Below are 17,587 nucleotides of genomic sequence, written 5' to 3' on the forward strand. Positions count from 1 at the left end.
AAAAAGTGTTCTTGCCTACAAAGAGTTTGCTTTTTAATAAGGGAAATTAGATAGATAGAAATATAGATAAATATAATTATAAATTTAGATCTATATTAATACATATAAGATAAATATAGACTAGATGAAAGGTAACCTTAAGAGAGGATGGCATTAATAGTTTGGAGAACAGGGCCACACTTAAGTTGAGTCTTAAAAGAAGCAAGGAATTCCAAGAGACAGAGAATTTCAGGGAGGGAGGACATTTCAAGTATGGAGAAACATCTAGTACAAAAGGAGTAGAAAATAAAGACTACTGAAAAAATAAAGAGGTTCTAGGACATGAAGAGTTTTAAATGACTAACAGCAGAATATTTAATCCTGAACTAATCAGGAGTCTCTAGAAATAACTTAGCTGGGGAATGACATGTTCAAATGTATATACTTTAGCAAAATCACTTAAATAGTTTTGTAAAGGACAGATTGGAATGAGAAGAGACCTCAGAGAGAACAATTGCAATAGTCAAAGACTTTGCATTTGTCAAGATAAAAAGTAGTGAGTGCTGAAACTAAGATAATAGCTGTGTGGGAGAAAGAAGGGGACATATGGAGAAAGAGATTACCAGATTTAGCAAATTATTTTATATGTGGAGTGAGAGATGGGAGTTAAAGAAACCAAAGTTGTAAATCCTCGTGTCTGAAGGATAGCAGTGCCATTTACAATAACAAGAAAGTTCAGAAGTGGGAGAAAGCTTGGGGAGAAACATAATGAATTGTCTTTTGTGCATGTTGAGTTTGACGTTCAGCTTGAAATATTCAACCAACAATTGGTGAGATGGATAAATAAATATATAAATTATGAATATAGCAAGGGAAAAGTACAAAGAGAAAAAAGGACCAATGGCAGAACCTTGAGGAATACCCATCGTTAATAGGCTTGACGTGGATAAAGATTTTTTTAAAAATTGAAAAGCAGCAATCAGATAGGAAGAGATCTAAGAGAGAAATAGTCACAAAATCCCAGAGAGAAAAGAGAATCAAAGAAAAAAGATCATCATAGTGTTAGATGTTGCAGAAAGAAGAAGAGGAAGTATATATATATACATATATATATATGTATGTATGTATATATGTATATATTAGGTAATTAGATATGTCAATTAAGAGGTCATTAATGAATTCAAAAGGAACAATTTCAGTTGAATGATGAGGACAGAAGTTATATTGCAGAGGGTTTAGAAAAGGGTAAGAAGAAAGGAAATGGTAGCAACTTTTTCCAAAGAGTTTACATGAAAAGGAGAGAAGTGGTAGTCATAATAATATCTAGTGAAGTTTTCTAAAGTGAGGGACAGGAAATGAGCATATTTGTAGGCAGCAGGAAAGAAGCCAGTAGTTTGGGAGAGAAAAGATGACAGAGACAAAGACACAGAGTGGAGGGGGAGGGAGAGACAGAGATAGAAAGAGAAAGAAAGAGAGAGAGAGATAAAGAGAAAGGGAGAGAGGGAGAGAGAAAGAAGGGGACAGAGAGAGAGAAGAAAGGAGACAGAAAGAGACAGAGAAGGAGAGAGAGAAACAGAGAAAGGAAGAATGCGCGCGTGCATGTGCGTGTGTGTGTGTGTGTGTGTGTGTGTGTGTGTGTGGTTTTTTTTCCTTGGCATGTAGAAGACTCACCTTATCATCAGAAGCTGGAATTGAGGAGATGGGAGCTTCAGAGTGATGTAACATAAGGAATTAAAAAAAGAGATTCTCAGCAATGGCCTCAGTTTTGAGGAGCAAAGTACATGTTGAATTCCTTAGCCAAGAATGGAAGGCAGTTGTGTGAGAGGTTTAAAGAGAGAAGAAAAAGTACTGTCTATATTTTCTCTCATATTCCCAAATCAATAGCTGCATTGGTAGAATCAGACTATTCTTTGTACTTGTTGCCATTTCCAGACCTCCTCAACCATTTTCACTGAGCAATTTCTCCTATGAGATTAATACTATTTGGGGCAGTTATACTTCTTTGCTGTGTGACTTTGGGCCAATTATTTAGCCCCAATTGCCTCAGCAAAAACAAATAAATAAGTAAATAAAAATATTATACATATTCTTTGAAAGCAGGTCTATGGTTTCTGGGCAGCTAAATGGTGCATTAGCTCTGGAGTCAGGAGGACCTGAGTTCAAATCTAGCCTCAGACACTTAACATTTACTAGCTGTGTGACCTTGGACAAGTCAACTTAACTCCAGTTGCCTCTCAAACAAAAGAAAAGAAAAAGAAAGAATTTTAAAATGAGATTAATGCTACTCATTACCAAAATGAGATGCCCATCACTCTTTATCCATCTATCCTCTGGACATTCTTCTTTCTTGATCAATGATTCAGTATCTACGTCAGAGTCTCTCTCTTTAAATACCTTAGCTTTCCAGTTCTTCAGGTGATTCAGTCCCCATGATCTACTCCTCTAATCCATCTTAACTATACACAGAGGTGTTCATACTTTTGAATTGGCATTTACCACAAATATTCCACTTGCATGTTAAACTCTGAAATTCATTTATCTGATAATAATCTTTTAAAAAATATCCCATCTTTTCCTGTGTCTTACTACCACTAACTATATTCTTCATCCTCATTGTTACTTCCATTACTTTTTGCCCTCAGTTCTTTTCCACGCTATCACCCTTACACTAATAATATTCTCTCCCCTTCCCAATACTGACCCTTTGGTGAATCAACTAAACTGTGTGCTATTTTCCAACCTTAGTGCCCTGTTTCCAGTCACCAATAATACCCTACCAATTTTGGATTATTCCTACTATCCCTCTTTTCCATTTTATTCACATGTTTGTATAGGATATAAAAGAAAATCAGAAAACTGAGCTGACTGAATTCACCACACAGGTATACTTATTAATCACAGATGAATCCTTACTATCACAAGATAAATTCCCTAATTGATTCACTATCTTCCTGTCCTCTAAATATTGTCTTCACAAGCTTTCCACAACACCAACTCCCTATCTGCCCCTCAGCTTTTCTTGAGAGAGACTAGAGACAAAGAGATCTAACAATTTCTCATACTCTTTTTTGTCATGCATTTGTGCCGGCCTTGTGTTGTTTCCAAAGTTCCTCTTCTATTCATGCCATCTGCATTATACTCCAGTTGGAATTTTGCTTGTTTCTTCTTCTGTTGATATTTACCAAAGTATTCTCCAACACTCTGTTCCCTGCTGCCTCCTGGATTTCTTCACATAACTATATTTCTTTGTTATACAGTTTCTCTCATACTCTTGTCCTTTTGCCTTTCATACTTTCTCCTAAGTCAAATTGTAGTAAATTTTATTCATGAATTCAAATTCTTCTCCTAGCACTAGAACTTCTAGCTTACTTTTCTTACTACCCACATTTGTGTTTTTGTGTATAAACACACAAAACTTTGGTTGTTACTTTTGGAAATATTGCCATATTTTTTAAATTTGCCTCCTATAAATTTCTGGGACATCTCTACTGTTATTTTTCTTTCTAAATTGAAGGCTCTCTATACTTTTCCAAAAGTCTCTTTGATTCATAGTAAAGAAAGTTATTAAGGATACTTAAGCAGTTTGACTTGTCAATTAAGATACATATAATCAAGGGTTCTTGGATAATGATTAGTCCATCATCACCTTAATATTCTAGGATCATAAAATGAGATGTTTTTCAGTATAGCAGGGAAAACACTAGTCAAAGAATATGAATTCAAATGCTGGATCTTTTACTACCTTTGTCTTTTATCCTCTCTAGGGCTTAAGCTTCTTCATTTGTAAAATGAGGGAATTAAGCTAAATGATCTATGTATCTCTATGTTTAAAAAGGAGGAATATTTTATATATATATATAATATATATTTTTTTCCCCCTGAGGCAATTATGGTTAAATGACTTCCCCGGGGTCACAAGCTAGGAGAAAGATGGAGGAATATTGTAGGTTACTTTCTGTCTTGGCTTCAAAAAGCTTTTGGACTTTTGCAAAGCTACCTCCCATGTCTGCAATGTCTTTTTTAAAAGTTTTAATGGATATTTTCTTTTTCTTACATCATTATAATTATTCTAAGTATCCCTCTCCCTTGCAAAAAGCCACTTAACAGACAGGGTTTGTTTGGTTTTTTTTTTTAAGAGGGAAAAAATTAGCACAATTGATAAACACATAGAAAAATTCCAAAATATATTTTCGATATGTCAGACCATGGATCTCCAACCTTCCATGAAGGGAATACTTGGGAATGTACTCTTGTATCTTTACTTTCAAGTGCTTGATCTATGTAATTTTATTACATTCATTCTTGGATTTGTTTCTGTTTTTTGTTGTTGTTGTTGTTGTTGTTGTTATTGTTTTTTTTGGGGGGAGAGGGGTAGTATGTAGTTTTTCCTATAGTTATTATATGTGTTGTTTTCTTGGCTCTGCTCACTTTGTTCTGCATCTGTTCTTATATATCTTTTCATACTTCTTTGTATTCATTATATAAAAATTTCTTACATAATAGCAATATTCGAGTATTGCTTGAGTGTTGATATAACTATTTTGATGTATATGGAAACTTTCTTCTTTTTAACAGCTTCCTTGAGGTATAAGCCCAATAATGGGTCAAAGAATGTGGACATTTCAGTTACTTTGTTTATATCTAATTTTAAATCTTTGCAAAATATACCAATCTTACAGCTACACCAACAATGCAATAGTGTTTCTATCATACCACAACACCTCTGACATTTAATATTGTTATTTTATGTCATCTATAAATTTTTAGAAACTATATTTTTTAATTTACTGTTTTTATTTACATTTCTTTTATTATTAGAGAGTTGGAGCATTTATTCTTGCAATTATGAATACTTTTAAATTCTTTGGAAAGTGATTTGTTAATATCTACTGGAGAATGGCTGGCATATAAATATTTTTTTAACTATTTATCTATATTGGATGCCATATCCTTATAAAAGAAATTTGTCATACTTTTCCCATTTGACCATATCTCTTCTTATTTGAGGTATTTAATTTTGTCTGTTCAAAGTTTTCAGTTTCATGTAATTAAAGTTATCTATTTTATCTTTGGTAATTGCCTCTATTTTTGGTTAAGACTACATCTATTTATAGCTGAGGTGTATAATCTGTTTTTTTATACAAAGATGTTCAATATGAATCTATATATAGGTATCCATTTAGAATGTTGTAGAAATCTGTTTTTCTCCTAATTTTTTTGTAGAAAGATCTTCAGTATGAAGATTTGGTATCCATTTAGAATGTTTTGCCTAATTTCTGACAGATTGTTTTCCAATTTTTACAAAATAAGAAGTATTTTCCTGGTTAATTGATGTTTTCACTTTATCATACACTAGATTATTGACTTATTTTGTTTTGATTCTTTCTAATCCATTCAATTCCATTGATTTATTCTTTATTCTTCAACCAATACCAAATGATTTTTATTTCTGCTATTTCAAAATATATTTTGAGTTCAGGAAATATTAATTCCCCTTTATTTATATTTCTTTTCATTATTTCTATAGTATTCTATTTATTGTGAAGTATTTCCTTGATAATTTGATTGAAATAGCATTAGAATATAAATTAAATTTGGTAGTATTATCATTTTTATTATATGGTATGACTGAGCCATGAACACTGAATATTCCTCTGGTTATTTAAGTTCTTTATTTCTTTTCTTTTCTTTTCTTTATTTATTTATTTATTTTTTTTCGGAGGCAGTTGGGGTTAAGTAACTTGCCCAGGGTGATATAGTTAGGAAGTGTTAAGTGTCTGAGACCAGATTTGAATTCAGGTCTTCCTGAATTCAGGGCTCGTGCTATTCTTTATTTCTTTAAGGAGCATTTTGTATTTTAATCTATACCAATTTTTTTATGTGCTTTGGTCAATTGATTGCCTGATATTTTATGTATTTTGAGTTACTTTCCCTTTCTACTATTGTTTCATTATTATTATATACAAATGATGTTGGCTTTTGACGCTTGATTTTATAGCCTTCAATTTTGCTGAAACTATTAAATTTTCAATTAACATCCTGCTTGCTCTGTAGGATTTTTCATTATCCATTTTATTATCATCAGGAAGAGATAGTTTTATGTCCTCTTTCAAAAGAAGTTAGAGAAACTGCTAATCTGGCCTTGATTCTTGCCAATAAGGAAAGACTGGTTGCTGAATATAAACAATAGTTTATAGAATTTTAGAATTTGTAATAGAATGAGGAGTTAAATTGGACATCATCTTCTATAAACACTAGGTGGTGACATAATTATTTCAGAGAAAGGATAGTTAGGATTCCATTGACTAAGATCCTAAAAGGTTCAAAAGTTTTGGGCAGTACTCTTTTATTATTTTCTACAATATATATCTGTAAGATTTTTTATTCTATAATGTTCTTCTGGGAGGCCTATGATTGTTGTCTCTCATTGTTTTTTCTATGAGGTAAATCATCATGTTTTTCTTGTACACTGAGCAAATTTTTTTATTTTTTTTTCCACTTTTCTTCTAAATTGTCCTTTCCTTCCATATATTTACATTCCCAATCTATTACTCTCTCTTTTGTTTATTTGGTAAGATTTGCCTTTGTAGATTCTAATTTGTCTCTTCTGACCATTTGGGTTTTTTTTTTTACTGTGCAGGCCATATATTCTGCTTTTATAATTCTCATTTCTCATTTAAACCACTCAGAAACAATGTATTATGGTTCCCAGTTCTCATAAAATGTACTTTAATAATAAAATGGTGTTTGAAATAGTTTTAGAAAGAAAACTAGAGGACAGGTAGGTGATGCAGTGGATACAGAACCAGTCCTCAAGTCAGGAGGACCTGACTTGAGTTCAAATCTAGCCTCAGACACTTAACATTTCCTAGCTTATGTGACCCTGGGCAAGTCACTTAACCCCAATTGTCTCAGCAAAAAGCCAAAAAAAAAAAAAAAAAAAGAAGAAAGGAAGAAAGAAAACCAGAACACTCCAAACAATAAAAATACAGAAGAGTAAATAAAATCCCTCTGGTTGACTTCTCTTTTAGAATTTTAATCATGGAATTCTAATTATTGTTTTTCTGCAATAGTTATGCTCATATCTTGTGTATATGGCAAAATCTGCCCAATTTAATTTCTCATTAGAATTAATTGATTCTACTTAGAATTATAAATTCTAAGATAAATTGCTCCTCAAATGTTTTGCAGTATTTATTCATAGTGTTTAAACTTGTTTACTAAATCTGGGGGGTCATATTTCTTTCTGTTGTTAATATTTTTTTATTTGCTTTTGTTCAAGGTATTTAGGTTTTCTTCTTTCTGAAATCTTTGGTAATTTCAGTGTTTTTTTTTTTTCCTCCTGATTTTCCCTGTTGCATACTTTCCAATTCTGTCCTTTCTGGCCATGATTTCCTTGAAGGCTGACTCTCAGAGCCTTTTCCCATGCTGGTCAATTCAGTCAGATCATTTTATTAGAAGAAAAATTGTCCCAATATGAACTCACAGAGATAAAGTAAGTGACACAGTAGGGAAAGATCATCTATTAGGAATCAGTAGAGCTGTGTTCAAATTTACTTCATTCTGTAATATTTCTCTTCTGTAAAATAAAGTGGTTGGATGAGATAATTTTAAAGGTCCCTTTCAGGGCTAAATTTTATGCTTCTAGAAAATTAGACTCTACCCTTTCTTCTGTTATGCATATCGATTTTGTTGTTGCTATGGTAACTATGGCAATTGCTATGAAAGCAAGATTTTTTTTTCAGGAAGGAAATATAACAAGATTTCAACCTCGGTCAACCTCTTTGGAACCTGTAGCAATTTAATAATGTAAAATCATATCTCTTACCAGTCTTTCCTAGGTGTGTTTGTATGTTAAAGCATTGTTTGCACTTGTATGTTAAAAGATTTTTTGGTAATTTATTTCCAATATTAACTTTCAGTTGAAGAATAAATCTGTTGCTTTGGTGTTAATTGAAAACAGAGAATTAATCACTATCAAATCACTGTAATTTTTTCCATACTATAAATTATTATTTCTTTTGTGATTGTTCATATTTAGAGCTTTTTAAAATGATATTTCAAATCCTATAAATGCTCTTGGAAGCAAAATAACTTGACTGTTCAGAGAACCATTATTATGTCTTTCATTATTTTTCTTAAATGGAACTTTCATTACTTTGTTATTGAAATCTAACAATTTTTTTACTATAACTTGAAAAGCAACTTTGAAAAATCATTGAAATTTGATTTATGTACTCAAATATTTTACCAACTTCTTTTCTTTTCTTTTCTTTTATCTGAAAAATTCATACTTATTCTTCCATACTATGCTTCATATTATTTTGTATCTCCTTCTGAAGATGAGAGTTATGCTCCCTTTTGGTATTTGGATCAATTTATAATCTATCCACAGCGTGGATAGATTATAAATTGATCCAGCCTTATTTCACATTACTCTTTATCACATACTACAGTCCAAGCAAACTAGTCTACTCTCTCTTTCTTAAACTTGATATTCCATCTTTTATATTCATGCTGTTGCATAGATTTTCTATTCCTGGAATGTACTTCATCATCTCTATTTTACAAGCTTCCTTTAAGGCTCAACTCAAATATTGCTTTTAACCCCCCAGGCAAGGACTTTCAGTTATTAATACTTTCTCCCTCCTAATTTTTTTTGGTATTCACGTGTAACAATAATAGTAACAACTAATATTTATATAGCACGTTATGTGCCAGACACTGTTAAATGCTTTACAGTTGTTATCTCACTTGATTATCATTATATCTCTGAGAAGTAGGTGGTATTATTATCCTGATTTATCTTATTATTCCCATAGATGGGGAAACTAGGACAAACAAAGGTTAAGTAATTTGCCCCGGATTATCCAGCTTCTAAGTATCTAAAGCTGTAGTTGAAGTTAGGTCTTCTTGACTTCTTCACTCCAGGCCCAGCACTCTCTCCACTATGCCACCTCACTGTCTTTATTTGCTTTCTTATTATATTTTCCCAACAAAACATAATGATCAAAAATGGATGATAATGACTGTTTCATTTTTGTATTGTATGTCTTAACATCTAAGTCAGTACCTTGCATAGCATATGCTTAATAAATACCTATTGAATTGAATTCCTTTCAAAACTCAAACATAAACCATATCTATATAATTTACTTTGTAGTGTAACCATCAATGATGAAAATTTTTATTTTATGAAAACAAACAAACAAACATACATAGCACAATTCCCAGATGGCATAAAGCTATCTAAGCCAATCTTCTCATTTTAAATGACTTGCCCAAGATCACTCAAGTTATAAAGATCAAATATGAGATTTAAACTCAAATCCTCTGAATCAGGAACTGGTTGCTTTTTGCACCATACCATGCTACTTCCCATTGTGTTTCTCCATCTTGATTTGACAAGACAAAAACACAACCTTTACATGTCAGATGTTTCCATTAATATCCAGGGAAAGAAAAACAAGCTAAGTCTTAGCAGTAAGGCATTTTTGCATGACAAAATCCAGTCTTGGCACTGCATTACATGAATGTATCCATAGGTATTTTGAATAGTACAGTACTAGCCAAAAAGATTAGACATCAAAACTAATAATTTCAAGTTAGCAATGTTATTTCTGTGAAACTATCTGTGCCATAACTACTGTCTACATGAAATAAATCAGTTCAAGCCTACAAGATAACTTGATCAAGACTAATTTGTAAGTAGAATAAGTAGTATCAGAAAAAAATATATATTTCTAACTTAGAAATCAAGAAGGAAAAAAAGTAGCATATAAGGGTTGTTTTGGGTTTTTTTGGTATCTCTATGGTTAAAGCCATGTAAATTCAGGCTTTTAAGATTCTATATTTATCAAGCAAGGTTCAAATATATTACCCATTATCATCTTTTATCAAACTTTTCTCATAAACATATTTTTCTTTTGACTTCAGATGTGATGAATATGTTACCCAATTGGATGAAATGCAAAGACAGCTAGCAGCTGCAGAGGATGAGAAGAAGACACTAAATTCACTCTTACGGATGGCTATTCAGCAAAAACTCGCCTTGACTCAGCGACTGGAAGACTTAGAGTTTGATCATGAGCAGTCCCGACGAAGCAAAGGCAAGCTTGGAAAGAACAAGATCGGCAGCCCTAAAGTAAGTGGGGAGGCATCAGCCACCGTGCCCACCATAGACACTTTCTTCCTGCATAGTCAGGGCCCACAGCCACCAAACATACTGGTCAGCAGTGGCACTCAGAGGAAAAGGTATGCATGCAGTGATCTTTACAGTATGGTGCAGTGGCCAGATTTAAATTAAAATTATTCAAAGCAACAATATTTTCTTGTTAGGGGAGAGAAGGGATGGGAAGTAAGAAAGTAGATGTTGGGAAATCTAAATGAAAAAAAATTCTGATTATTGTATTTCTACATTTCTCCTTTTGGCTAATCATAATATAATTTTTAACTGTCTTGTCACTTTTTTGGTTATTTCCTGTTTGCACAAATGTAACTTCCCCTCCCTAAAAAAGTTTAAAATGAGATAGCTATTTCTTTCATAAGTGAAGAAATGTGGGGCTCTAGATGTGTTGAAATCCTAAAACAAAATATACAATAGCTGAGCTACTTGGTTGTTTTCTTTTTTTTTCCTTTCTTTCTTTCTTTTTCTTTTTTTTCTTTTCTCTTCTTTTCTTTTCTTTTCTTTTTTTTTTTTTTTTTTTGAAACAAGCATATGAACTTGTTCCTTTTGAAAAGTTTTGTTCAATTGTTAAAAATGATGGCTGGCTAAAAGAGAATGTCTGTGTTCTAAGTAAAATGGAAAAGATACTTTCAGTATTCAAGCAGAATATTTTTATTTGTGTGGTAAATTTTTCATCAACAAAATTTAACTGTACATTACTTACTAAGTAGAATTTGTGATCCTCAGTTGGAGAGTCTTGAATGTAATTTTTAATCACAGTAAAAAAAAATTTCATTTTAGGGGTCATCAATACACAGTCAAATGCTAGGACTATCTTCTAATGGAGAGCCAACCTAACTTGAAATAAATCTCTTCTTTGACCCAGAAGAGCTTACAAAAAACATGGTTGTGTCCTGTACCAAAACCAAAGAAGTTAGCAAAACTACTTGTTTTACAATGAATTAAATTAAATTACAATGAAAATGATATTGTCACTCATAAGGTACTGAAAGGTAATTAAAGTAAAACTCTTTTGTTTTCTATATGTATTTTTCTTGGATCTCCTGCAAGACAATTTTCACCTTCCCTTTGTGATCAGAACCATCCCAGGACTTCAGGGGCTTTCTACCATCAGCATTTATTAAGAGTCCCCCCTGATCCCACCTCCACAGAATCATTTCTTCTGAGGGGCCCCCCTTCCCTGAGTGAATTCCTCCAAGGGTACCGGCTCAACAAGGAAAAAAAGTTAACTGTGGCACCACCAGGTAAACATTTTTTCCTTGGGTGCATGTGATACAAATGATTAGTTGAGTAGGCTAATTTCTCCTCCCATCCAAACATGCCCACTTCCACACATGCTCTGACTTAGATAAATCTTGACTCTCATCTTCAAAAGGACTACTTCATTGTAGTTTTGCATTTCCTCTGCCTTACTCATTGTCAGAATAGAACTCCCAGCAAAAGCTATTTTTAATAGCCAAGGGTAGGGGATTATAGTTGAAAAAAAAGATATATGTAAAAGGGTGTCTTTTGCTACACAATGGAATTGGTCATAGACACAAAGAAGGACACATCACTACATACCATGGGTAGTTTGGTAGCTAATGAGATAGAATTTTGATTCATTATTTTTTGTGAAAATTCAATAATAGGATGTTTCTAATCAAAAGTCTTTTTTGTTTCATATTCTTTTGTACTGAATCAAAAATTTTCTTCAAATATTGAACAAAATACAACTAAAAAATCCTAGAAAGCTCATTTATTCTCAAGATCACTTGACTTGACACAGTGCTTTTCTCTTGAAAACCCTAAAATGTTTTTTCAAAGCAAAGTCATTATTTGATGTAGGGCTACTAAAATACTCCCAGGTGATTTTAAAATTCATTATTTTAAATTTTACTTTGAATACATTCAAGAGAAGAGGCCCAAATAGGAAACATGAATGAAAGCAATACTTCGCAGAAATCTGGGAAAATGAGTAATATAGATATTTTTAAAGGAATATATTGAATGTAACTAAAATCAACTATTTGATCAAGATGTCATCTTCTGCATCAGAAAGCAAACCCATTGAAATTACATTTCATAAGCATTGTAGAGGAGAAAGAAAACTATATTTGGAGTCAGAAAAGGCAGCTTTCTCACTTTCTGTGACTCTGGGCAAGTCACTTACCCTCTCTAAACCCAATTTTCTCTTCTGTCAAATAAGGGAATTAAACTAGATGACCTCTAAGTCACTTTCCATTTCTAAATTTTTGATCCTATGATGTTATGATGTATAGTTCCTCCAGTGAAAAAGAAAAAGAAATGTGACACATCTAAAATAATGAAAGCATCTCTATTATATTACAACAAAAACGGATTCAGATTTCCAAGGAAAATTAAACTCATGTATATGCCTTAATTGGGAAACTAATGAAAATGTTAAAAGAAACTTATAGGATCATAAACTTCAATACAAATTTATAAGTAGGATATAAGGAGTTGGAAGGGACACCAGATGCCTTCAAATCTACTCATACTTAATAAGAACCCTTCCCCTAACTATAAATCTGGATTAATGATAATCCAAACTTTCTAGTGAGGAAAAACTTACTCTTAAGGTCAATTCTTCAATATTACAAATCATTAACAAGTTTTTCCTTAGATCAGATTAAAATCTGCTTCTTTGTAATGAAGTGCCCAGACAAGAGAAAATACAGGACATGTACATTTAAGAGTGTTTATTGCTAACTAGCAACTGAACCCCACTAGAACAGGGGAGTCAGTGCTAAGCGGTTTCAGAGACATATATTTGTATAAAAATCCACAAAGAAATTCCTTTCCCAGACAGGCAGTAAGATAATATTTCTTTAAGTTTTATATTTGTCAGGGTCATAAGGCAGCATATCTGGCTATGTGTGCCTGCAATTGGAAACAGAAAATACCACCTGCTTTAGGGAGTGAAGAGCTGGCAACATAGTTCTGACTGCAGACAGAGCTGAAATTGAAATAACGTTCTTACTGTCTCAGGAGTACATAAGCAGGTTAGGGACTGCGTCCATTTCAGTAACTTCCATCCATCTTTCCGACTCTTGCTAGAACAAGGCTAATCACTCTTCCATACTTTTCAAATACTTGAAGGCCATCATATCCCCTTCAAGTTTTTCTCTTCAACTAACTCCTTCCCCAGTTTCTTCAGTTGATCTTCATATGGAATGATCTTGAGACTCTACCATCTAGTAGTTCTTGACGCCCACCTACTTATTCACTGTGTTACTCAAAATTTGCCAAGTACTCCAGATAAGGTCTATTGAGGCTGAAGAAAATTATGTGTACTTTCTTTCCTATTCTGAAAGTTAAGCTTTTCTTTATACAATTTCATAGAGTATATATTTTTTTGGAAGCCATATCACACTGATGATTTCTAGCAAGCTTATAATATACCAAAATATCTAGTTCTTTTTCTGTCAAACTGCTGTCTAGCAGCCCTCATTCTGTACTTGTGGAATTAGTTTCCTAAACCCAAGATTTTATGTTGTTTCTTTTACATTTCATTCCATTAAACTTGGCTTACTTTAATGGCCTGTTATGACTCCTTTGGAATTTGACTCTAGCATACAAGATGTATCCAGAGCTAGAAGGAACCTTAGAGACTCCTCTATTCTTATTTTATATTTGAGGAAATATATACTTTGTGTATCTACAGGTTTTATAGGCATGTCTTTTGTGCTTTTAGCACAAAATTGACGCTTTTAGCATCAATTCTCTGGGGCATTTTACTTTATCAGGAAGATTTGCTTTAGTTTTCCTTTCAAGGAGCAAGCATTTTTTTTTTTTTATTTCATATCTGCAGTCATTGTCTATAGTGAACTTTTAGATGCACAATAAATATACATTAACTTCTAATTTGATAAACTCAAAGATCATAGCTATTGGAGCATGAACTCATTATTCTATAAAAATTATTTGAAAAAATGGGAAGTAGTCTGGCAGAAACTAGGTATAAACCAACATTTCATACTAGTTATCAGCATAATTTAGATATAAAGGTTATATAAGCAAATTAATGAATTATGGGAAAAGTTACCTGTTAGATTTATGGAATGGGGTTCATGGCCAAAAAAGAGATAGAGAAGGTCACAGGAAATTAAAGAGATAATTATGATTGCATAAAATTTAAAAGTTTGCACAAATAAAAGTAATATAGTTAAAATTAAAAGAAAAACAGAAAGCTAGGAGAAAAATCTTTGCAGCAAGTTTCTGTGATAATATATTTCTAAGATATATGGAGAATTGAGACAAATCTGTAAGGAAAAAAAGATATTCTTCCAATTAATAAATGGTTGTAAGTACAGTTTTTAGAGAAAGAAATCCAAATTATCAGCAGCCATCTGAAAAAATGTTCTTAATCATAAATAAATACAAATTAACACAACTCTTTCACCCATCAGATTGACTAACATGACAAGAAAAGGAAAATGACAAATTCTGGAGTGGATGTGGGCAAACAAGTACAATAATTTACTTTTGTGGATCTGTAAATTATTTGGTCCAACTGTTCTGGAAAAGTTTGAAACCATGTCATGGCTCCTCTGATTCAGTATGTCCTCTGACTCAGTAATATTGCTACTAGGTCTTTACCTCAGAGAGATCAAAGAAAGAGGAAAAGGACACCTATGTTCAAAAATCTTCATGGAAATTCTTTTTGTAATGACAAAGAATTGGAAGCTAAGATGATGCACATCAATTAGAGAATAACTAAGCAAATTATGGTATATGAATGCGATGAATACTATTATCTTACAAGGAATAATGAAAGGGATGGCTTCAGAAAAACCTGAAAAGACTTGTATGAACTTATGTAAAGTGAGTATAGCCAGAAAACCAATTTATATAATAAGAATAATATTGTTAAGATAATCAATTTGGAAAGACTAAGGATGTTTTATTAATAAAATGACAGCTCCAAAGTTGCTCATGATTAAACATGATAAACATTTAAAAGTGCACATTGAAGCATATTTTCTTTTTCTTTTCTTTTCTTTTCTTTTTTTTTTTTTTGGACAGCACTAATGTGGTCATTTATTTTGTTTCAGTTTAAGCAATTATGAGTTTTTATTTTTTTGCCTCCTTAGTGGGTTAGGGAGGGGAGGAGAGAAAGTTCAGAATTGAAAACAATATGGAATTTTTAATGAGGGGATGCTATAAATATTATAAATATATTAGGACTTTTCTATCTTTAACCTCTTTAAGATATGCGTAACAGTGTCATCTCTCTTATATTATGGACATTTTAGTCACTTTGTTAACACAATTCCAAAAAGCTTTCTTCAGTCGTTGGACCAATTGACAGCTCCACCAACAGTGGATCAACTTACCTTTCTTATTAAACCCTCCAATACCATTACCATCTTTGTCATTTTTACCAATTTGCTAGAATGAGGTGAAATCCCAGCATTACTTTGATCTTCATTTCTTTTATTATAAGTGGTCTGGAGAAATTTTCACATGAATATTAAGAGTTTAAAATTCTTCTTTTGAAGACTTTTTATTTACATTTATATATATACTCAGACATATGTATACATGTATGTGTATAAATTAAATGTGTGTTAGTTCCTTTTATAACTTGTATATCAGTTTCCTTGTTGCATTCTTTTTTCAGTGCAAAAGTTTTTATTGCATTTAGTGTAAATTATTTTATGTTTATCTTGTTTTTGGTGGGAGAGAAATATTACACAAACACCCCAGCCATAGTTGTGAAAGGTACCTGATTTAGTTTCCACTTAATTATTTTTAATATTAAGATTGGGGAATCATTTTGAGCTTATTATTGTAAATGGTATTAATTGTGCTTACCTAACCCTTATTTCTTTCAAATGACTTTTTCTTTTGCCTGATTTTCTTATCAAATAGAGAATTTTTTTTTCTTGAGTTTATGAAATAGTGAATTACTTAGTTAAATTGTTTCTGATTCTTCCTTATTTCTCTAGTCTGTTTTGTTGTCTAGTCTGCTTTTCTAGATTTTAATAAGTACCAAATAGTTTTGATGATTATTGTTTTATCATGTACTTTGAGATCTGAAGATCTTATTTCTATTATATTCCTAATTTCTTTATTTTCCTGGACATTGTAGATGTTTTGTTCCTCCAAATAAATTTTGCTATTATTTTTCTAATTATATAAAATATTTCCTTCATAGCTTGATAAATATAGTACAAAATCTATCAATCCATTTAAGTAGTATCATCATTTTTATAATATTGATTTGGCTTGTAAAAGGAGAACTTTCTACCAGTATCTCCTTACCATGAGGTCAGGGCTAGATCTTTTCCCTTTAATTAAATATTGAAACTGTCCTTAATATTTGATTTTGTTCAGGTGATTAAGGCTCAAGTGTGTGTGTGTGTGTGTGTGTGTGTGTGTGTGTGTGTGTGTGTGTGTGTGTGTAAGTTAAAATCTATATGTTAGTTCTTTATATAACTAGAAGAATAAATTCTCCACCCTCCAGTTGAGAAAATTTGGTAAGAAACTTTAATCAGATAAGCTTCTGTTTGGTGATGAGAGTGGTTAATAATATCTACCCAAGCTAAGTGCTATATTCTTGTTGGGTATTCTTTAAATGCTACAGTTGTTATTATATATATAACTATATAGCTAAGTCCTTCTATTAACTGTAAAATGTTTTCACAGATGCTAGTAGTTTCTATCAAGTTAAAAGGTTTGAGTATATAAACCTGTTGAAGGAATTATCAATTATATGAAGGCTAGTTTATCTAAATTTGATCACTGAAAAGATAGTTGCCAAGTGAGAAGACATTTTGACCAAGATTTGTGAAACTAATATATAATAAAGACTTCTTAAAATTTTTCCATTCATAACCCCTTTTCATCTAAGAAATCTTTACTTAAATTCTGATATATAGGTATAGAAAATATTTATTGATAATTTATTATAGTTTTACTAAGTCATAATTTTATGACCCCCCCCACATTCAGCTATAAGACCCCATATGAGGTCATAAATCACAGTTTAAGAAGTAATTATGTCATTACATCTATAATTACCTACAATAAATATTACAGATTTTTAAAAGAAACTACATTTACACATTTGTTTATGGTTGAAATATCTTAAGAACATCTGTATGAATTGTCTTGGACTTGGGTACTTCTTTATTTTTAATTACCTCTTCACACCTCAATTACTTTTTAGTTGCCTCTTGTCTTTGATCCTCTATATCTTTAAACATATTTGCTGGTCAAAGTATTAGCATGAAATTCTGGATGTGAAAAGTGACTGAACATCATGTTTCATAAAATTAATAATTAGCATTCAATTATGGACTGGTAGGTAAGTGTACACTTCATTAATCCTGATAAGACAAGTTCCAGATTTCATAATTGTTGAACTATTAGTTTTAAAGACTTTCCTTTCAGTTATTTTTGCAAATTTCTTTT

The 17,587-nt window shown here is 31.9% G+C and overlaps 1 protein-coding gene across 8 annotated transcripts in view; it reads left to right on the forward strand.

The window, feature by feature from the left end:
* BICD1 (BICD cargo adaptor 1) overlaps nt 1–17,587 on the forward strand; it is a 262,487-nt gene that overhangs the window by 167,303 nt on the left and 77,597 nt on the right. For 3 of the 8 annotated variants that reach the window (XM_051962791.1, XM_051962789.1, XM_051962788.1), the window contains exon 7: nt 9,916–10,123. In XM_051962791.1, coding sequence (XP_051818751.1) covers nt 9,916–10,123 — 208 coding nt within the window. Of the gene's footprint in view, nt 1–9,915; nt 10,234–11,215; nt 11,410–17,587 lie in introns of those variants that run through there. The other 5 variants (XM_051962784.1, XM_051962785.1, XM_051962786.1 and 2 more) reach the window with 3 other exon arrangements.

This window comes from Antechinus flavipes, chromosome 5 (assembly GCF_016432865.1).
Source record: "Antechinus flavipes isolate AdamAnt ecotype Samford, QLD, Australia chromosome 5, AdamAnt_v2, whole genome shotgun sequence".
NCBI classification, from domain to species: Eukaryota; Metazoa; Chordata; class Mammalia; order Dasyuromorphia; family Dasyuridae; genus Antechinus; species Antechinus flavipes.